This window comes from Mya arenaria, chromosome 7 (genome assembly GCF_026914265.1).
Source record: "Mya arenaria isolate MELC-2E11 chromosome 7, ASM2691426v1".
Classification (NCBI taxonomy): domain Eukaryota; kingdom Metazoa; phylum Mollusca; class Bivalvia; order Myida; family Myidae; genus Mya; species Mya arenaria.
This window is the reverse complement of record NC_069128.1, coordinates 55,898,583-55,922,863: the sequence shown is the minus strand read 5'-3', so window position 1 is coordinate 55,922,863 and position 24,281 is coordinate 55,898,583. Positions and strand designations below refer to the sequence as shown.

General features: G+C 37.2%; 1 protein-coding gene across 1 annotated transcript in view; it reads right to left on the bottom strand.

Moving 5' to 3' along the window:
* Positions 1–810: 810 nt before the first annotated feature.
* Positions 811–24,281, bottom strand: part of LOC128241534 (tumor necrosis factor receptor superfamily member 16-like) — a 33,476-nt gene continuing 10,005 nt past the window's right edge. Inside the window, exons 3-6 of the mRNA XM_052958510.1 lie at positions 11,717–12,236; positions 4,070–4,360; positions 3,037–3,147; positions 811–2,414 (exon numbers count right to left, since the gene is read on the bottom strand). Coding sequence (XP_052814470.1) covers positions 2,176–2,414; positions 3,037–3,147; positions 4,070–4,360; positions 11,717–12,236 — 1,161 coding nt within the window. The 3' untranslated portion in view covers positions 811–2,175. The remainder of the gene's footprint in view (positions 2,415–3,036; positions 3,148–4,069; positions 4,361–11,716; positions 12,237–24,281) is intronic.

The window sequence follows — 24,281 nt, the reverse complement described above, 5'->3', positions numbered from 1 at the left end:
CTACCGTTGATGATCATTTCTTCTATTGTTGCTACCGTTGATGATCATTTCTTCTGTTGTTTCTACCGTTGGTGATCATTTCTTCTGTTGTTTCTACCGTTGATGATCATTTCTTCTATTGTTGCTACCGTTGATGATCATTTCTTCTGTTGTTGCTACCGTTGATGATCATTTCTTCTAGTGTTTCTTCCATTGATGATAATTTCTTCTGTTGTTTCTACCGTTGATGATCATTTGTTCTGTTGTTTCTACCGTTGATGATAATTTCTTCTGTTGTTTCTACCGTTGATGATAATTTGTTCTGTTGTTTCTACCGTTGATGATAATTTCTTCTGTTGTTTCTACCGTTGATGACAATTTCTTCTGTTGTTTCTACCGTTGATGATAATTTCTTCTGTTATTTCTACCGTTGATGATCATTTATTCTGTTGTTTCTACCGTTGATGATAATTTCTTCAGTTGTTTCTACCGTTGGTGATCATTTCTTCTGTTGTTTCTACCGTTGATGATCATTTCTTCTGTTGTTTCTACCGTTGGTGATCATTTCTTCTGTTGTTTCTACCGTTGATGATCATTTCTTCTGTTGTTTCTACCGTTGGTGATCATTTCTTCTGTTTTTGTTACCGTTGATGATCATTTCTTTTGTTGTTGCTACCGTTGATGATCATTTCTTCTGTTGTTGATATTGCCGCTCAACACCGGATAATATATTTCACATCAAAAGTCAAAATTCAATTTCAAAGATAAAACAAATAGTTAGATTTTTTAATGAGCAAAATGCCATTTAACAATATACTTCGTATATTTATAATACAAAAAGTATGTACAAAGACAACATAGTGAATTCAATGACACATAATTATTATGTTATACAACAGAGCAGACGAGACATGGTTTGTTAAAGTCCAAATGACTTAAACGAGTGGTGGGGTATGCCTAGGAGTTATATATGGGTGGCTTGAAACGGAGTTTTATGTTTACTTCAGGCTAAATTAGCATGAAAAATACATTTACACACATTTCTTTACTTTGTTACAATTAAAAACAGTAACCTTATAACACATTCTCATGAACACAAACGCACGTGAACATGCATGTATATAAAATGAATATTCATGACACAGTTGTGTCAAAGTATACATGATTATCTTTAAGGAGACAATGAAATTGTTTCAAATCCATAAATATATTCATCATATACACATCATAATTCTGCAAACAGTGCATATTATATGCATATCTAAATGATGACGTCATGTCATGGCAAGTATCATTGGGCGATGAAAACATGACGTCATAAAAATAAACAGTGCTTCAACCATACCAGTACGTGTCTTTTAAGAGACTTTAACCAGTTATGCATTATAAGTAAAGCGTTTTGATTCTGGAATTGCAAAAATAAAATAGCCCGGATCAAAACGCAAACTTATAACTGTATAACCATGTTATAAAAGTTAGCATTTTAGAAATTTTAGAATATCTGAGAACAAGCTTGTTTGAGCCTTCTTATTAGGTCCGATTGGGTTAAAAACTCGGAGGTTTTACGCCAAGGATAATATATTTTAACTACTATATAATATATATTTTTGCTCGTCCTCCCAATCAATTTGAAAAAAGTTTAACGAACTACGTGGCGGATTGAACGCCAAGTTGTAATTGCAGTACATATCCTATTTATATCACAAAATAACAAACATAGCACTTTAATGTTATAGTATCACTGTTTTGAACATATTTCACTGCCGTGGTGCAGTCCTGCAGTACATCATTGTGGCGGTGTTGGGGCTGGCAAATGAAGGCACAGGCAACAACATAAGCACTAGATCATATTGAGTATCAGCAGTCAATTGTATAAAACATTGATAGGTTATACACACGTTGTCGTTAGTCTAGTTTGCTAACGTAATTGATCTGATTGGTTAATATAAATTATTGGATAAATATTGACCAATCATAAACATGTTGGCTACCTTTGACCAAACCAAAGCAAACACTAGTCTTATCCAAACAATTGGCTGTCGGTGGGGATATGCGAGTCCGATGCTTTGTGCTTCGAGAGTCCCTGTATTTGTAGCACGGTGTCGCATCATCGCGCCCTTACTTCAAGGAGCAAATTATTTGTCATGTTCAACGCTCCACTTTACAATATTATCACAAACATGAACAACTTTAGGACTAGACCATATTTTGAGAAGCACTATTATGTTTTGAAAGCATCTGAGTCCGCCCCTCTGTACTATCAACGTAAATAATCCTCGCCGCATCCTCCCGGCCGATATTACGTAAGGCCTGTATAAGCCGGGTCACAGTAGCTGCGTCCCGGCGTTCCCAGTCGTGAAGCATGTGCTTGAAACTGCTGTTCCCCTCAGCCCCGCCCCTGGACTCAAGCTGGGTCAGTCGCTTGCTGCTGTAACCTAATGTAAAAATAATTCATTGTAAAATACAAAAACGTTGGAAAAGTGAAAAGTGAAGTAAAATCTAAATGATTAAGAACGGGCGGAGTGAGCGTAGATTTTACTTTAACATGTCATATAACTGACCACCTCATTGTCAACGCAAAATCAGAAAAAGGGAGTGTGTATTTGGGCGGACCTCAGAACACCCGCGGTTGTTGACATTCTAAATGGTTAAGGCTAGTATTTAATGATTTCCTATCTGCCATTTTTTTACTGATAATGTATATTCTCTAAATATATATATAACTTTCTTTGAAAGGCTAAAGCTCTTTAAAAGGCTTAAAATCACACAATGTACACCAAAACAAAAATATTGTGCTTAACTTGATCATGTGAGGGACTTACGGGTACCTTTGTTTGTTGAAAAAATCATAAGTGTCTTTTGACACGATAATGCTGTGCACGTTACTTGAATATTTTGTATAAATTGTGCAATATACTATTTTAAAGACAGTCACGGAAAACTGGTTTTTGTTTTATTTAAATTTAGTAAAAGTATATGGAAATAAATGAAATAATATACTTGGTTCAGATTCTAATAGAAATTGAGGCATGTTTTAATAGTATGCTATTTATGTACCTATTTCCTTGGCAAGCAGTTTCCAACTGTCGGAGTGGGGCGTGGCCAGGGTTTTCTCAAGCTCTTTCCGCTTCCCGACGGGTAGGTCCCGTACCCCACTGGCTAAACAGTCTGAAATGCACACAGGGAAGATAATTAGATTAGTTATTACACTCTTCCATTAAAAGGGGCACAGCATAAGTTGATGCCATTTCCCCCACCCCCCTTGATTTTAATGCATTATTATGATTATAGCATTTGACTTTAATGATCAAAACAAAGAAACGATATGATTTGTGTACAGATTACTAAATATTAGCAATATTTAAGCGTTTTTAATTTGTGGCCACGTAGCTATCAATTGGAAAAAAAACTTTTATGAAGACTATATTTCTGTATCTCTGCACAAATCATCTTTGGTTTTGTTTTGATTAAGTGGAATGAGGTAAACATAATAATGCAATACAGTTGAAAACAACAACAACATTTTTGGCATCAACCTAAATTGTGTCCCTTTAATCGTTTGATACACATTTTAACGCTGTTCTAAAACGACCTCCATTCTTTGAAATTTTTGACTGTTTTCAAAACAAAACGGTAAACATTACCATCAAAAATGGACGATTAATAACCTGCAGCGGCCCGCTATATTTAATACGTGGTGAGTCAAAGGTTTATGGAGACTTAAGAACTTGGTTGAAAATATATATCTAACATCAATGACGCAACGCCGTTGGTTAAGGACTGACCACACGTTGACCCCATATTTTCCATGTTGGGTGACTAATTTTTATATCATACCAAAATAGCGTCTTTTTTCAGATTCCGATTAATAAATGGACATTACATATATATTAACCTAATTATGTAAACAGGTTATGGACGTGATATATACGTTACGGTGTTAGTAGGTGACCCGATTTGGAATATACGGGGCGCAGGAAACCATATCTGCTGAGAGCTACCTACTAACCCCGTAACTTATAATGTCCCTTTAGTTATTTTGATTACATTAAGTTCGATGCATGATAGATTCTCATAAAATCCCAATTACATGTATAATATTTCGGCGAATCATTGTCCACAAACACGCCGCTATCTCCCCCGGAAGCTTTCGAATACTCCACATCCTCGTGCGAACACGGCGCCTTCTGACGTCGCTTACTACGCATGCGCTGATATTTCTTGTAAATGACGTAACCAACGAGGCCGACGATCACGAGCACGAGCGCAGCGCAGTAAACCGGAAAAATGTCGCTACCGTCATCTTCGTTGTTGACGTCAACGGCTGGTGTCGTGTAGTTTCGTTTTGTGACGTCTGTGCGTGGCCGACCCGCGTTGACGCCTGTAAAAAAGAGAAACATCCGTAAATGAAGATGGAACTTAATATTTGTATACGGCTGAAATGTTCCGAAAGGTTGATGGTGGCACACCTTTCTATAAGCGCGATGCGAACGCATTATTAATAAGTCTAAATGATTCCATAACCCCGCACTACAATGTCATTACATTTGTCAACATTTGTTATAATACCTTTTATATAGCTTTACGCTTTGCTTGGTTACACTGAGGTATTTTGTCGCTATTTTTAAAGATTCAAGGTTTAATCTTGTTTGTTTGTTGTTGTTTTAAGATGAACCCTCACTCCCAAATAAGATGTACTACAAAATCAAACAATTGTTTTAATTTACCGAAAAGATTGAATACATATCGAAAACAATGGTTCTTTTGAAGGATAGCGTGTTTAATTTAAAAAGAAAGGTGTAGAAAACACAGTATTTCTACCATACGAGACGATAGTTGATTACTGTAAATATTTTAGGACATACCAGTCGTTTAATAATTATGCGTTTTCTGCTTTTAAATACACTGTACAATCTTGTTATCAGTAATTAATATTTTCCATAAATGCATTATATACATGTAGTAAGAAGTTAAAGGTTTATCACTCAAATTTTTGTTTGTTATACATGTGTATGTATTGATTTTAAATACGAGTATCACTTGAAACTACTAAGGGACTGGGACCCATTCACAAAAAGGTGAAAATTCCATTCTTCTGGCGACAAGTTATTCTATCATCACATGATCATACACCGTCTGCACTTCACATTTTTCCTATCAAAGGGAGATAACTGGCAAAACACATGACAATGTTCACTAACTTTGATTACTTTTCCAAACCGCTCGACAAAGTGAATTTTCTATCGAAAGTTTGTTTTCTATTCCAAACATGCGTTTGATCTAGAGGCGGTTTTTGCTCCTTCGGGGGATCTATCGGCAATTTGCAATATAAACGTAACATTGTGATGACTTTCACAGACCAGGCTGCTGAAATATGAATTAATTGCCCTTAGCATACCATTACAGCAAGGATGGCTTTACCACATGGAAGGGTGTACAGAGGAACGGACTAGAGGCTTCTAGCGCTTCAACAGTTTTTATGGGCTCAATGTCTTTATAATTAAGATTTGGATTTAAATTCTATGCTTAGCGTTAGTTTAAATCTAAATTATTTTTTGTAAAGAAAGTTATATAAACGTATACCAAGTCACTCTCGTGGACACGGTGTTACGCGATAGCGTGGTCGTGTGTTGTGAGAAAGCCCGGAGAAAACTCACTTCTCCGGCTTGGTGACCACCAACCAAACTCACATGCGCCCAGGCCGGGATTCAAATCCGGGTCGCCGAGTTGAGAAGCGAGAGCGCTAACCACTGCGCTAACCGGACAACTGCACAACTAACAATGCTTAACGTTAATTGTGTTAAGTTTGTTTTAGTACTATAGTACTAGTTTGTACTAATTGCATGGGGCTCGAGTACGATGAAAGCCGATATAGCTTATAGCGCCCCTCTCCAGTCCGTTACCCGAGTTTCACGGCTGGCCCCTTTAGCCTCACTTGCATTATAGCACTGTGCGATAACTAGATATGTACCATCCATAATGCCAAAAGTAGTATTATACAATTTTCTATTAGATCGATTATGACGAAAGCTGATTGTAATCATGTCAGTTTCCTGGGTGGAACCAGTACTTGAGTCCATTTTAAAGGCCATAAGAAAGTATTCCTGGTAGGGATCGAAACCACTACCTCTTGGGTGAGAGGCGGACACATACACATGTACTGGACTACTGCTGTTCTATAGATAATAATCTTCGAAGTTTGAAACATATGCGCCGTTTGACATATTTGTATTATATAGAACATGTTTATTACATTGTTATCAATTTAATAGGTAAAACACATTTTATGCACATTTCACGTAAGGAGCGACGAACACAGGGATAGACAGACAAAAACATAGACTGGTGGACGATCCGCATAGCGACCCGTGAAACAGACAAGTATACATGTGTGAATAGACGGACAGAAAAAAAACTTGACATACAGACAAACTGACAATTATACAGGCATTCGGAACACCTTGATCATTTTCCATCAAAAACATTCTCGGATATACATGGACAGTTTACAATGTCAGAAATGTTTACATTTAACTACGCTGCAAGAAGATCGCGTAGTTTAATTAAGCAGTTAAACTTAATGACTTTACTCTTGGGAATCTTTATTATCCATGCAATTACACACTTTACTGCTTATCATTTTAAACTTTGTAATTCAGAATACACGTTGAAAGACAATTAAATTGTTACCATTATTTAAATTTTACGAACTTCTTCTACTGATGTACCGGCATACATCCGAGGTTGTTTTTGATATAAAATAGCCGAGGTGTTATATCAAAACAACACAATACTATAATATTCATAATACTTGAAAATGGACAGTTTAAGGATCATATATTAACAAACGAACCCTTAACTCGGGAGATGGCTGAATTTTTTTGGACAGAATTATGTTGATTCAGCCACGTACTCGCGTATAAGCAGCTACGCGCCTGATCGGTAGTGCGGGGCATAGTTTATCGGTTAAATCGATTTTTAAAGCGTCCTCGAGTTATCGCCAGTATAAAGTATTCATTCGCCAATATACAGTATTATATTCAATCATCGCATGCGTCGCGTCATATGTAAATTGATAATCATCGATATTTTCCCTTAAATTAAATTTAGTTCTAAACAACGATTCAACCGAAATTCATGTGACGCCTATGATGGTTTTGTATTTCATTTGATGTTATATTCCGTGTGTTATCAGAAGTGATTTCTCTGAATATAAATATGATAAGGTTTATATTATCGTTAAGTGGTTTTCATTGGGATTTATTTCCTAAATCAGTACAAAAGCGGATGACGCATAAAAACAACAACTGGGGTTCACGTAATACCATTGAAATTCAATATTTCATAATCTTATCTGAAGGTTGCTATCAGTAATAATTTCTCTACAGAGTTCTACAAGTATTGCATTTCTAATCTCCCGACCCCAGGGAAATTAAATACTCCTGCAAATTGCCTGCATTTCTGGAACTCATAACGGCGGTGCAAGCTGTCTTCAAGAGGGTTGATAGTTTAATATGTCCAAAGGCAGATCCAGGGGTGTGGGGGTGCACCCGGCGCACGCCCAATTAACATCATCAAAAATTACTTTTTTATTTCAATTTAGGAGAAAAAAGTCTGGCAATACGTCCAAAAGCACCATTTCGGACTAAAAATTGATAATATTTTTTGAGCAGGGGGTGGGGGTGGGGAGTACCTTCAAACACTCCTGCCAACGTATAAATAAATTTTTGTTCTGAGGGAATGGCGGAAGTTAAAAGCTTATGTTCCTAAGTTACGCCCCCTCTGACGTCCTGTATAAGACCCGCTCCTGCTGTCCTAACAATTTTATGCATTTTGTTTTTCATGAACATATAATTTTGTACAAAAGTCGCAGTGAGTAAGACCAGCGGGGAAATTTTGCCCAATGAATTAAGAACAAATAAACTGTTTTTTACAAAAACATTCATGATGATTGATAGTTTTGACATGCATATAAAAACAACGCTGCTATTGGGTCAGATTCAAAACCTACTTGATTGTTCGGCAGACAAAGTCCAAACGCATTTTTTTTATTTCTGTAAAAAGAAAATCTTACAACCGCGATGCCGTAGTATTCGTGTTTTGCATAACATAGTCATAGCTAATGTAGCAAATTTTAGAAATGTTCCGGTGGAGCGAAACGTGTATTTCTGGCAAATAACGTCCATGTAAGTATATACAGTCAAAACTCGCTATGTCTAAGTCGTTGGGACATTGCGAAATACTTCGAGATAACAAACATTAGATATAATCAAATACAAAACGTGTATACACTCAACCGAACACATTCCAAAATCGTTCGAAATATCCAGAACATCGTGAAAACAAAATTAGACATAGCGAGTTCCGAATGTACCATTTATGCATAAAATAAAGATGTGCCTGTATATAACATTCGATATAACCGAAATATAAAAAGTGTACAACCTAACACGACATAACCAGAACGTCGAGATAACAGGGTTCGATATAGCGAGTTCCAACCATACTTCATATGCAGGAAATGAAAGTTTTTCTGTTATAAGTTAACTATAAAAATACGAATAAACAAAATGTAAAGCCCAAAAAGCCCATGTTTGGTCGTTAATTCATATGTGTATAAAACTCAAGTAATTATAACATTTTAGAATTCATCTTATAGACCAGTCAATTGTAACCACGCCCCCCCCCCCCCCCGTTCCAGGGAATAGCAGGGACTTTGACTCTCGGTCCAGCCAACCCCGGGTAAAATTCCCGCCCTGCGGAGACGAACTGATGGTAAAATTCCCGCCAAATGCCCCCGCACCCCAGGTTCCCTAGGTAAGGCCCATTCCCCGCTATATTTTGCGCGAAGACAAAACCACCGCATTTACCCGGCACTGCGGGGCAACCTGAAGGGTTAAAACACGGCCCATTTCCCCGGCTATCCCCGGTATACCCCCGGACCTGGGGAAGCTGTGGTTACAATTGACTGGTGCATTATAAGCTTGATATATAAATCATTGCGACATTCGATTGACACTCCGTTCCCCAATTAACCTTTGAAAAACATGGAAAAGCTAAACTGTGCCATTAATTTTAATCTCATTTAATTTTAATCTATATAAAAGAAATAATCAGACATAACCAGCACAAAACAAATCCACCAGGGTAGCCCGTGGCGATGTTGAAACGAACTCTTATGGGAAACTCTTCCATAAACGCGACACAGTTCGCAGTTTCCAATATCATTTCCTTTGATCATGCTAATACAAAGAAAGCCGCCAATATGAAGCATTTAATTAGTGAGAGAGCCTTTGATCTTCCGGCCATATCGGAACTAAAAATTCCCTATAAACGAACATTTCCTTGTTTGTTGCGTATGGAACGCGCTCGTGCGCCCGTGCAATTTCAGGTAACATTTAAGGTAACAGCGATGCGAACAGGAATCGTGCCAGACGGTCTGTAGACTGACAAAATGTACTTTTGGTGTTCGCATTTCTGTGTAAACCATTTGACAATCAAGAATTTTTCAAATTTGTGTTAATCAATTTTACGGTGATCGATTCTTAAGGATGCACCTAAAATAGTTTCATCGGGTATATTTCATTCAGTGTATTTTCCACAATGGCCTACTTGTTGAACTAGTGTTAGTAGAAAAATGTAGCAAGTACTTGGTGCTTCCAATTTCTATGTGGGTCAATGTAATCAAGAACTTTCTGTTCATCAATTTACATACATCGATAGACGAATGCGCCAACAATTACCATATAAGCCCAAATTTGACGATCTTCAGAAAATAAAGCGGGCTGTGTGCTGCGGGCTGCGGGCTACAGGAAAAGGTACGCCGGCTCTCTTTTCTGTCGATCGCCAAAATTGAGCTACTAATATACATTTGTTAGTCGGACACGTTCACTGCATAACATGAAACACTTCCTCTATTATTATTATAATACGTTTTTGCCCAGATGATTTTCAAATAATTAATAACAAAGTTCGAGTATTTAAGAATATTGACCAATAAAAATTTATTATTCATTTTTCACCTGTTTAAATCCGGCTATAACATGCTCACCTGCTGAGTAGTTTTTGTAACACGATTTATCTAGGAGTTTTTGAAGCTGATCGTTTATAAGTAATAGATATGGCACCACAACCCAAGTTAATGAAATTGTACAAGAGCGCCTCATTCACCAGGGTTATGGGTGACGTAACTGTTTTGTATCACGTTGTCAATGACAACGTTCAGTAACTAGCGTATGTTATTAGTGAATAACGTTATAAGTTATCCGCGTGCTAGTTAATGAACGGTTAAGCTCCGCCTACTTGTTATCGTTCCGTTTTTGTGGGTTAATGTATAGACGAAAACAAAGATACACTCTCAAGCACGGTAATAATAAGGTGTGTATAAGTTGAAAAGATTATAGACATTAGTTTGCAAAACAAGGTAACCTTCGCCTTACGAATCATAAGTGTCCAGTTTTAACGAAAATTTACGTTCAAAGTACTTTGAATCTGTTGTGAACTTAATTCTAAACTGTATTTAAATTCAAATAAAACAGAGAAAACGCCGAGAGTCAATTTAATTTCAATATGTTCGCCAGACACAAAAGCACACAAAATGCTATAAAACTCCTAATACCATCGTTAGTATTTAAATGCTCAAAGTTCGTTTTAGTTTTATTACCTTTAATGGAAATCGTCCACAAAGACTACCAGCTATTAAACAGAGGCTTCAAAGGATTGCATAACAACTCCTAAAGGCATGTGTAAGATCTAATTCCCAGGCGAAGCAGGAACTTTATGTAATTTGTACAATAGAAAGTCTTTGTTCAACTTAAAAATAGTCCCTGTCATGTTTCCATGCGTAGCAGGAACTTTATGTGCTTGGGTACAATATAACATGTTTGCATAATTTAAAACAGTCCTTGTCAAGTTCTCAAGCGAAGCAAGAACTACATGTATTTGATACAATAGAACATCTTTGTATAACTAAAACATAGTCCCTGACATTTTTTTCCAGCGTTACAGGAACTATATGTATTTGATACAATAGAACATCTACGCATTCCTTATGTGGTAGCTGCAATGACACAATTAACATGTTCTTAATGTTACTTTGTTGATAATAACTTTTTAGCCGCTTGTGACGAAAGCTAATAGCTAATCATGGAATCACATAAAGTCCAAATCCTGTGTAGAAACCAGAACTGGTGTCCATTTTAAGAAGCAGCTATGAGAAAGTAACCCCAGTTAGGCTTGAACCCATAACCTATTGGATGAGAGGCGGTCACCTACACCACGAGAAAACTATCAGCCTCTTAGTGTTACTTGGAAAATATTATTTTGCTTTACAATTACATGTACCAGTATCTTTAATCCACACAACACAGAGCATATTGATATAGTTTGATTGACGTCTTTATTGTCAAGTTGGATCCGATTAGGCCTATAGTTGGGGTGGGGGGTGGGTGGGGTCGGGGGTCTTATAAATCCACGTTATTGTGCGTCTTTAATTGCCTGCACTATTTTCTATTCGCACACGATAATTATAAGAGTCATACATAATAAACTGACTTTAGCAGATTGTGTCAGGAACAATATGTATTTGGTACGAGAGAACATCTGTGCATAACTTAAAAATAGTCCCTGATATTTTTTTCCAGCGTTACAGATACTATATGTTGTTGATACACGAGAACAGCTATATATAACATATTTATATATGTTTACGACATATAGTGACAAACATCATACTTACTAAAGCAGATCGTGTCCTCGGTAGCCATACATTCTTGGAGCATAACTTCGGATGAACTGCATTCAGCACACTTATCGCACTGAGAATAGTAATCCAGTTTGTTTGAGAATGTTTTATTGCCCTCACAGGGCGAACATATCGTGTTTTGATTCGTATTGCACTTCCTACTTGCGCCCCACCCCGCTGGACAAAGGTCACAGAGTTCACATTTATCTAACTCAGAATTGTAGAAATACCCGTCAGGGCAGAGACAAATGGTGTTCTGGGTGGCATTGCACGGATGGAGCACAAATAACGAATGGTTTCCACAAGTTGAGCAAGGCTTGCACTTGTCATCGTGCGTGATCGTATCCGAATATGTTAATCCGGAAACACATGCAGTACATTCAGTATCAACTTCCGGTGTACAATCGATGTCTACACCGTTTCCGGTTTGGCACGTGGTACAGCAGATTGTAAAGGACGAATTGTACTGAATTTCCACCTCGTTTTCTAGACAGCCAGCCATCACGCTTAGCACCTGAAATGTTTAAACAAGAGCACACGTGACTGGCGGGCCATATATAGGTAAAAAACAACAACAATATATTTTACAGGAAACAGGAACCAGTTAACTATGATATAATGAACCAGTCAATTGTAACCGCGCCCCCCCCCCCCCTCAGGTTCAAGGAATAGCGGGGACTTTGACTAACGGTCCAGCCAAACTCGGGTAAAATCTCCGCCCTGCGGGAACAAACTTCTGATTAAATCCCCGCCAAATACCCCCGCACCCCAAGGACACTAGGTAAGGCCCATTCACAGCTGCTTTTGGCGCGAAGACAAAACCACCACATTCACCCGGCAGTGCGGGACCACCTGGAAGGTAAAAACACTGCCCATTCCCCTGCTATTCCCGGTATACCCCCGAACCAAGGGGGGGGGGGGGGGTGGTTAGAATTGACTGTCGCATAATATTCACTTGACGTGACTTGACGTGAATAGGTATAAAAAAAATCTTTTAGAAAATAGCTTGTAAACAGTCAACTTTGATATAATATCCACTTGACGTAACAATAGGTACAGAACAAAAACATCTTCAGAAAACAGCTAGGAATCAGTCATCCATTATCCAATATCACTGACAGTAAATTTATACGTACCAATGCGAAACTGTTTCGATTTATGTATTAGATTGCAACAAAATATTTTCCCCGATTTTAAGGTTGGTGACCTTGAAATATCACCAGACACAGTTTCAGGACGCAATAAACAAATTATTTACGTTAGACGTCTGAAACATCGAGAACTGTTTTTTTTTGCCCTCAAATAGTCGTGTCTGTCATGAATAGATTCGATATTTTAAATATTGACTGGTTGCTATTATAGTCATGACATGTGTCGTCTCAAAAACTCCTACTCTCGAGGGAGCACAAAATGACTGCATGAGTTGCAATTTTGTGAAACTGTGTGGTAAAGCAGGTATTAAGGTTACATTAATAAGGAAAATGGTGCTACACACCCTGTTGATATAATTATATTTCCAGTAAAAAAATATTTTATATGACCATCATAATTCATAACAGTATAACAAGCGTGTTCGAACATGAATGTATTGGATTTCAAATCACATCGATCTCAGACTCGACTTGAGTAGAAGAGTCTAATGAAATTGGTCTTGCCCTCTTATGCCTTTATCAATGTTTCAATGAACCAACTTAAGACAAAACAAATCTGTTATTATACGTATCAAAATTATAAAAAAAAATTGATATATTTTTTAAACTAATTCATATTGATGTTTTTATGTTATTTGTAGCTCTAAGCTGCGATTAAGGCAACATTAGGACAGACAAATTATAGTTAACCTCAACAATATGAAAGTGTTTGAAATATTTATTTCAATTAGTTACTCTTTTTTTAAGCCTGGCTTCAATGTCACGATTTCAGCCTTTTTTGTACGAATGCTGGCGACTACCCTACTGTGGGAATACGAATACTAGCGATTTAATATCCTAAGACGGAAATACGAATAACAGCAATATGCATTCGGAATTCCTCGGCCTTTTTTCATAAAAAACATCAGATGTAAATGGACGGTTTACAATGTATGAAATCTTTATATTTTACGCTGCAAGAAGATCACGTAGTAATTTGAATTTAGAAGTTAAACTTCATGACTTAACTCTTGGCAATCTTAATTATCTTTGCAATAATCAATTACTGCCAATCAATTTAAACTTAGTAATACAAAATATACGTTAAAACACTACAAAAAATTAAAACTATTATTTAAAATTTAACGAACTACTTCTACTGATTTTCCGGCATACATCCGATGTTGTTTTCGATTGAAAATGGCAGAGGAGTTCCGAATGAGCGATATTTTTACTCTCACTGGCACGACTTCAACCCCGATTGCCCACGATTTTGAAAGCAGTAATTTATCTTGATAATTCGTGAATACAGACACGCGCATGTATCCACTGTCTGTCAAGATTTAGAAATTGGCGGGCAATTGAGATTTATTACGTGACAGTGTGAGCCTGGCTTTAATAAGAGTACAGAACAAAACATGCAGCTATTTTATATGCAAATAATCTGTTGCGAAACTGCATATTAATATATTTCCGATCGCGTGTAAAAACACAATAGCCCCTACTCTGAATACGAAATTTCTGTATTCAAAGAGTTTAATTGCAACTCAAATGGTCACGATGCTTTTGATGTCAAGCTAATTTGCTTGGAAAAAAGAGAACATATTATCGTTGTTTCTCTTGATGATATTCCATCCTTATTTGTGATTCTCTTTGTAACAAACTTCAGAAGGCATCTGTGGTCGTTTTGTTTGTGACTGGAATACCGCGATAATGATAAGAGAATTGTTCTAAACCATTCTTGTTATGCTTTTTGAAGCTTGTCATTGGCTTTTAAGAGTACATTAAGTATATATTAGGCCTATTGCTCAGAACTTTGTAAAAGTTAACACGTGATTGGCGACATCGTTGTTAACTTTTAAACTTTAAATATTTGATAATGGGCTCATAGATTTTAATAAAACAAGCACAGCTGAACCAGTTGTCACAAATCTAGAAATAAATACTGCAAATCACAAGTGTACCCATTAATTATCACAGAAGTAATGATTTGAATGTTAACAACGATAATGTTAGCAACGATAAAGTTAGCAACGTTGTTCACTTTAAATATGATTTACCACAAATAAAAATATTGTTTTTATATTCCAAAAAGGATAAATAGATGTCGAAAACAATGGTTCTTATGAAGGATACCGCGTTTAATTTGAAAGAAATAAGCATAAAAGCGGTATTTATGTGTATGAAGACATGATGAACTGGTCGGGTTTGGAATACTATAATACTTAACCTACATAATTATATTCATATGTATGGAAGTCGCCAGTCGTCAAACAAACAATCCGTTGACCAATAGCATGATGATATTAAATCATACATAAAAGCACATGGTTTCATTGCTCGATGTAATAACTACAAATCAATTCATTTGGCCATGACGGCAACACAAGGCTGCATGTATGCTACTCCTATTATATACTACGTTACATATATATATATATATATATATATATATATATATATATATATATATATATATATATATATATATATATATATATATATATACTACGCTACATATGTAAACTATATACTACGCTACACATATATACTAAGTTACACATATATACTACGCTACACATACATAATACGCTTCACGTATATACTACGTTACACATACATAATACGCAACACATATATACTACGTTACACATATATACTACGCAACACATATATACTACGTTACACATATATACTACGCTACACATATATACTACGTTACACATATATACTACGCAACACATATATACTACTTGAATCAAAGAGATCTTTAGGTCTTCCAGGTGCGCTGAATATCACTTCCATAATTCTTTTAAAATACAACCTAGCTTAAGGTCAATCGGAAAATGTTTTCGTTATAAAATACTTTATGCTAAAAAACTGCAATTGTGTCTATTTAGAACAAAGGCCACCAAAAGACATTATTTAATCAATAGGTCTTTACTACACTGTCTGATGTTCCAAATCGTGTTAAATCAAAACCCCTGAAACAAACAGAATCAAACGCACTTCTATCCCAAACATTTTCCTTTCTAAGCCAACATTTCAAATGAACATCAATAGTGTTTCATGGAGGCTAAAAATCCAGCTCTCCCTAGAAAAATCTGCAAAACACGCTGAGTTCCCACTCCACTCCACTTTGAGCTAATAAATGTAAAGGCCTCTTTATTCTCTCCTTTTATTTTATGATTCTCTCAGAACGATGCTTTGCCCTTTGAACACAATTCATTTTTATTACGATATCGTTCTACAGTGTTTCTCTGTTGCGCTCACGCATTTTAAGTATAATGATGAATATAAATGGTACTCCATGGTGGTTGCTTTATGTTCGTGTTAAGAACGTTGAGGAGCAGTCAATTGTTTTAAATTATTACAACATAATGTATGGTTCCAATTTGTCGCCTTAAAGGGCCAATTAGGTACAGTTTTACAGTAATCGTGTATTAAGTATACCTGATTTTTTTAAAACAAGGTTAAACGAAACTACAGTCGAAACACCGTTTGCTCGAACTCGCTTGGCTAGATTTCATTGGTGGCTCGAACTGGATGAAAAGGACACATTTCTTAATGCTGAAGGTAAGCATTTCCGCTTGGATCGAATTTCCCGAGGATCAAGGTTTATTCGCCGGTCCCTGGGACTTCGAACCAACGAGATTCGACTGCAGTTAGCTGACTACTGTACTGTAGACTAACAACGACTAGTACTACTGACTATATGTATAAGACGACAACGATACAATGGATAAATAAAAATGTGGAAACGGGTTCTGAAAATCAGTTCCTTAGCATCCATTGCGAAGAGGTAAGAAAGAACCTCTCGACGACAGAGACAGATGAAGGACGGGCTTTATACACTTGATCATGGACCAATCACAAATCATACTCCCAGATTTGACAACGAAATTGGTCAATTTTGAATATTTGTTATTTTTACGCTGCATGTTTACAAAACAAATTGATCATGTTGTTCATCAACATAATCAGACAAGAGGCCTAGCTAAACTAGTTTTGTTTTATTTATTTTTTGATACATTAAAAAATCCTTAAAAAACCCCAGATCCGGGAATGCACTTCGAATTTAATTAACACAGTTGGTTGAATTGAAGACATTCTTAAAGATGTTTGTTGGTTGGTAGGTTTTTAACTAACTTCATGTGTCAAATGTTCAGGTCGGGTACGGCAAACAAACATTTTTTTCAAGACCGGTTCTGTATTTCAACCCCGCCCCAACAGTCAGTCCAAATACTATCATTAGACAAAGTACCCATTACTCAAGCGCTTTTATCGCTTGGTTTAAAGAAATAATCAAACGGTATTTCGTCTGCATCAAAATAATGCAGCTTTTATGCATCACCCTTTATTCTTTTTTATTCCTGCTCCTGAAACGGCACATTGGTTAAGTGTTGTTGTTAATGTTGTTTCAGATTGACTGCGTGTGGCCAAATGATAGGTTCAAGGTAAAAAAGTCCGAACATCTATTTAAAAGGGGCAGTTCCAGGAATTAGCGTTAAGTGAGCGTGATTTAGGGGTGTAGCCTTTTGACTTGCGCCCCTCCCTCAGAACCAAAAGCAAATGGCATAAACAGTTTGATGGGGTTTTGGAGTTACTCACTGAGGAATATTTTACCATTTGAAGTCGTTTATGGTGCATTTAGAGAGTATATTAATACTCTCTTTTTTCAATTCCAAATTGAAATAATAAGTGAACTTGGACGATTTTAGAGGGGGGGGGGAGGTGACGCCGGATGCACCCCCTCTGAATCCGCTTGTGTTCAATACGCGTTGTAAAACCATAGATGTTGTAATGTGGGGCATTCATTTTGGCTCCCTCTTTCAGGCAAGATTTTTTTTAAAGACCATACCTAATGGTTTCTATGTTTAGCGTCCGCGGACGTTATATAATACAATAAAATGATATTTTAAAAGTTTTAGCCGAATCATTTCAATTTCCGTTTACTTCAGTTCCGACTACAGAATAAAAGTACAAACAACATGTTGTATACTTTGTACTAATATGCTTAGCATTTAAAATCAGAAAACTTTGCAGTTTGTGTCACTTGATCAACACACTAACATTAAGTTTTATTTTAATGCAATGGAAATCTATCTTACAATTGAAAATGATTAAGAATTGCCTAAGGAGGCTGTGATATATTTTCTACTCATGATGTCACTCATTAAGCATTACTTTCGTTTTGTTGGTTCGTTTTTTGCACAATAGCTAGATATGTTTTCGTATTAAAGGTACGTTAAACATAAAAATAATTTGGTATGGCCTACTATGAATTGATGTTTTTGTGTTTTAACAAGGGATTTGTCATATTTCTTGTTCATTAATTTCCGACGAAAAAACATAAAAATAGTTTCATAGCATATTTTACAGTCAGTCCATTTCTCCACCAAGTTTAACATGTTAATTTAGAATCATTAGCATATGCGAAAATGCCAATTTTTTATTTCAAGTTGATAATAACATTCATATTATTTTTATATATAATAATAAAACAATAGCACATTTTATTTATTTTATTCTATTATTCATTTTTTAAAATGACTATTGTGGTTATATAACTGAGTCGACGTTAAAATGTTTGGTAATAAAATGATCATATGATCAAAGTACAACCCATGTTATAGTCACTTATTTAGAATGAATGAACATTATATACGTAGGACTGCAGACAACATATTTCAAAAAACAAATTTGTAACAATCTTAGCCACTTATACAAACACTGATTGCAACTTCAATAAGAAATCAGCCTAAACACGCGAATTATTTTCGTTTTACAAAGATGTGAGGCGATATTTGTTCACATTATACCAAATTATACGTACTTGTGAGCAATTTACTACATGAAACTTTAACTATTTGCTCAAAGAAAACTATCGAATTTATTTATGCGTGCGCAATAAAATCACCCACCCATGACGGAAAACCGAAGTGTTCCGATTGAGGTATAAACTTATCTTACAGGGGATGTTGAGTTAATAATTTTTCGCGTTTGATGTGTGAAATTTAATTTAAATGAAACCTCAAAAAGGCGAGGACTTTAAATTACTTCACACAAAAATCAAAGGAGATTTTTCATTGTTTCCTCGGTAATAACACGTCTAAAGACATAAAGTCCTTTATTACCAAACATAGTAATTTTCGACGCAGGCTCGAAAGTAATTGGTTAAAATTGTAATGTATTTCAAAGGCTATTTTTTCCAATTACCAAAATTTATTGAGCAGAACCAGCCTATCTGGGTATCATTATTTCTTCTTCACTCGAAGTTTGGGTGATGATTTTTAAAATGATGAAGACCAGCTGTATCGAATAACAGATCACAGACTTGTGAAATATTTCATACTTATAAAACCTTTGTATCCAATTACATGTTTATGCGTTTTAAGAAAGCTGACGACAAAAATAGGTTTGTCAGTAATCTAAGCTTGAATACAAATATGTTTCTTAGTGTAATAGAAACATGTTAATACTTCGTAAGATTGTTTCCTATATTTCTTTTAACCCATCAATAAGTCAATCAATATATTGATCAAACGACGGGCCAATCAATCAATCAATCAACCAAACATTCAATCAACCAAACATTCATTCCACCATCAATGACTATGACCGCATGAATATGACTGCATGAATGACTGACTGGCTGGAAGGCCAACCGACTGACCGACCGAACTAATTAATGAATGAACGGACCAAAGAGCTAGCGGGCAAACGAATGACAAACGAACGCATGAAGAAATGCACGAACGAACAAACGAACGAACGAGACCGACCGACCGACCGACCGACCGACCGACCGACCGACCGACCGACCGACCGACCGACCGACCGACCGACCGACCGACCGACCGACCGACCGAATGAATGAATGAATGAATGAATGAATGAATGAATGAATAATGAATGAATGAATGAATGAATGAATGAATGAATGAATGAATGAATGAATGAATGAATGAATGAATGAATGAATGAGAAAATGAATGAATGAATGAATGAATGAATGAATTCTTCAATTTATAACAAAAGTACATTCCCCTCTGCAGTACGTATCGATGTCACAACCTACAGCTATTTAGTTAAAATGATCTATGTGTGAGTCAATTATAATCGTGTCAAATTTATAATATCAAGATATCACTAGAATCTCAAAAAACATCTTAATTCACTTAAGTGCTTCGAAGCGCGGCTAAATGTTTTATATTATGATGTGTTACGAGATATAAGAAGCGATATTACATTTCAATTAAATTATCACCTCCAAATACTAAAATGTGTATAAATATTTCGCTTTATATAAACCATTTATCATCATACCAAGTGTTTGTGAATGTCATTATGACATGCAGATTCAATAATTGGGGATTTTTTGAAGAACAAATTTGTTTTGTTAAGAAAATGAGAAAAACTATCGAAACAGAAATTCTATCCTGGCATTAAAATATACAATTTCGTTCAACAAAGTACCCTAGGTTGAAACATCTCTTTGAAGTTAAGAGAGTTGTTGAAAACTGAGATATATTAAACTGTTGATAGTTCATTATCGCCTACAAATTATTAAACATTGTGTAAGATAAATTTATTTATAAATTAACTTAAAAGAAAACAAATCAAATTTCACGAGGCTTTAAAGTCTTAGCAATGATAATAAAAAGTGTCTACCCAAGTTGATAAAAATAGTAATGGCACCCTTAACAGTGTGTGTATACCACGTGATAAATTGCGTCATAAATGCTACAACGGAAGGCAATATTTTGATTTGAAAAAAGACTTTAAACAGAGATAACTTCACTATTTCTACACGATTTTAAATGAAACATAGCGCAGTCGACGCCGCTTACGGTGCCCTGCCTTCGGTCTTTTACCAGAGTTTGATTGAGAGTTTAGTTTCTTATAACACTTCGACAAACCTATTCACATGGCATGGACTGCCCTCTGTTTTATTTAAAATGGTGTTGTTCAAAAAAAGTTATCTTTGATTTAAGTCTTCCTTTTAAGCAAAATGTTGCCTTCCGACGTAGCATATATGCCGTAATTTATCACGTGGTATACACACACTGCTTAACCCGAGTTATATACACGAGTAAATATTCCAAGAGTAAGGATTGCGGGTGACGTCACTATTATGTGTCATGTTGTCAATGACAATGTTCGATAAAAAACGTTTTGTATAAGTGAATAACGAAGTGAATAACGCTGTAATTTCTCTTTTCTCTCTGTGGGCTGTGAATTGTACACAAACAAAATACCCCCAGCCAAGGAGTGCATAATGTACGGACAAGATACCCCTAGGCAAGGTTTGAATACAGGCGAAGAAAATACCCCAAGTCAAGGAGTGCATAATGTACGGACAAGATGCCACCAGGCAAGGTTTGAATACAGGCGAAGAAAATACCCCAAGTCAAGGAGTGCATAATGTACGGACAAGATACCCCTAGGCAAGGTTTGAATACAGGCGAAGAAAATACCCCAAGTCAAGGAGTGCATAATGTACGGACAAGATACCCCTAGGCAAGGTTTGAATACAGGCGAAGGAAATACCCCAAGTCAAGGAGTGCATAATGTACGGACAAGATACCCCTAGGCAAGGTTTGAATACAGGCGAAGAAATTACCCCAAGTCAAGGAGTGCATAATGTACGGACAAGATACCACCAGGCAAGGTTTGAATACAGGCGAAGAAAATACCCCCAGCCAAGGAGTGCATAATGTACGGACAAGATACCCCTTGGCAAGGTTTGAATACAGGCGAAGAAAATACCCCAAGCCAAGGAGTGAATAATGTACGGACAAGATACCCCCAGGCAAGGTTTGAATACAGGCGAAGAAAATACCCCAAGTCAAGGAGTGCATAATGTACGGACAAGATACCCCTAGGCAAGGTTTGAATACAGGCGAAAAAAATACCCCAAGTCAAGGAGTGCATAATGTACGGACAAGATACCCCTAGGCAAGGTTTGAATACAGGCGAAGAAAATACCCCAAGTCAAGGAGTGCATTATGTACGGACAAGATACCACCAGGCAAGGTTTGAATACAGGCAAAGAAAATACCCCAAGGCAAGGAGTGCATTATGTACGGACAAGATACCACCAGGCAAGGTTTGAATGCAGGCAAAGAAAATACCCCAAGCCAAGGAGTGCATTATGTACGGACAAGATACCACCAGGCAAGGTTTGAATACAGGCAAAGAAAATACCCCAAGTCAAGGAGTGCATAATGTACGGACAAGATACCCCCAGGCAAGGTTTGAATACAGGCGAAGAAAATACCCCAAGTCAAGGAGTGCATAATGTACGGACAAGATACCCCCAGGCAAGGTTTGAATACAGGCGATGAAAATACCCCAAGTCAAGGAGTGCATAATGTACGGACAAGATACCCCTAGGCAAGGTTTGAATACAGGCGAAGAAAATACCCCAAGTCAAGGAGTGCATAATGTACGGACAAGATACCCCTAGGCAAGGTTTGAATACAGGCGAAGAAAATACCCCAAGTCAAGGAGTGCATTATGTACGGACAAGATACCACCAGGCAAGGTTTGAATACAGGCAAAGAAAATACCCCAAGTCAAGGAGTGCATTATGTACGGACAAGATACCACCAGGCAAGGGTTGAATACAGGCAAAGAAAATACCCCAAGCCAAGGAGTGCATTATGTACGGACAAGATACCACCAGGCAAGGTTTGAATACAGGCAAAGAAAATACCCCAAGTCAAGGAGTGCATTATGTACGGACAAGATACCACCAGGCAAGGTTTGAATACAGGCGAAGAAAATACCCCCAAGTCAAGGAGTGCATAATGTACGGACAAGATACCCCTTGGCAAGGTTTGAATACAGGCGAAGAAAATACCCCAAGTCAAGGAGTGCATAATGTACGGACAAGATACCCCTTGGCAAGGTTTGAATACAGGCGAAGAAAATACCCCAAGCCAAGGAGTGCATAATGTACGGACAAGATACCCCTAGGCAAGGTTTGAATACAGGCGAAGAAAATACCCCCAGCCAAGTTGTGCATAATGTACGGACAAGATCCCCTTAGGCAAGGTTTGAATACAGGCAAAGAAAATACCCCAAGTCAAGGAGTGCATAATGTACGGACAGGATACCACCAGGCAAGGTTTGAATACAGGCGAAGAAAATACCCCAAGTCAAGGAGTGCATAATGTACGGACAAGATACCCCCAGGCAAGGTTTGAATACAGGCAAAGAAAATACCCCAAGCCAAGGAGTGAATAATGTACGGACAAGATACCCCCAGGCAAGGTTTGAATACAGGCAAAGAAAATACCCCAAGCCAAGGAGTGCATAATGTACGGACAAGATACCCCCAGGCAAGGTTTGAATACAGGCGAAGAAAATACCCCCAGCCAAGTTGTGCATAATGTACGGACAAGATCCCCTTAGGCAAGGTTTGTTTACAGTCGAAGAAGATATGCCAAGCCAAGTTTTGCAAACAAGATACCCATAGGCAAGGTTTGTATACAGATGAAGAAGATATCCCTAGCCAAGGTTTGTAAACAAGATACCCCTAGGCAAGGTTTGTATATAGGGGAAGACGATACCCACAGCCAAGGTTTGTAAACAAGATACCCCTAGGCAAGGTTTGTATATAGGAGAAGACGATACCCACAGTCAAGGTTTGTAAACAAGATACCCCTAGGCAAGGTTTGTATATAGGAGAAGAGGATACCCACAGCCAAGGTTTGTAAACAAGATACCCCTAGGCAAGGTTTGTATATAGGGGAAGACGATACCCACAGCCAAGGTTTGTAAACAAGATACCCCTAGGCAAGGTTTGTATAAAGGAGAAGACGATACCCACAGCCAAGGTTTGCAAACAAGATACCCCTCGGCAAGGTTTGTATATAGGGGAAGACGATACCCACAGCCAAGGTTTGTAAACAAGATACCCCTAAGCAAGGTTTGTATATAGGAGAAGAGGATACCCACAGCCAAGGTTTGCAAACAAGATACCCCTAGGCAAGGTTTGTATATAGGGGAGGACGATACCCACAGCCAAGGTTTGCAAACAAGATACCCCTAGGCAAGGTTTGTATACAGATGAAGAAGATATCCCTAGCCAAGGTTTGTAAACAAGATACCCCTAGGCAAGGTTTGTATATAGAGGAAGACGATACCCACAGCCAAGGTTTGCAAACAAGATACCCCTCGGCAAGGTTTGTATATAGGGGAAGACGATACCCACAGCCAAGGTTTGCAAACAAGATACCCCTCGGCAAGGTTTGTATACAGACGAAGAAGATATCCTTAGCCAAGGTTTGCAAACAAGATACCCCTAGGCAAGGTTTGTATATAGGCGAAGACGATACCAACAGTCAAGGTTTGTAAACAAGATACCCCTAGACAAGGTTTGTATACAGACGAAGAAGATATCCCTAGTCAAGGTTTGT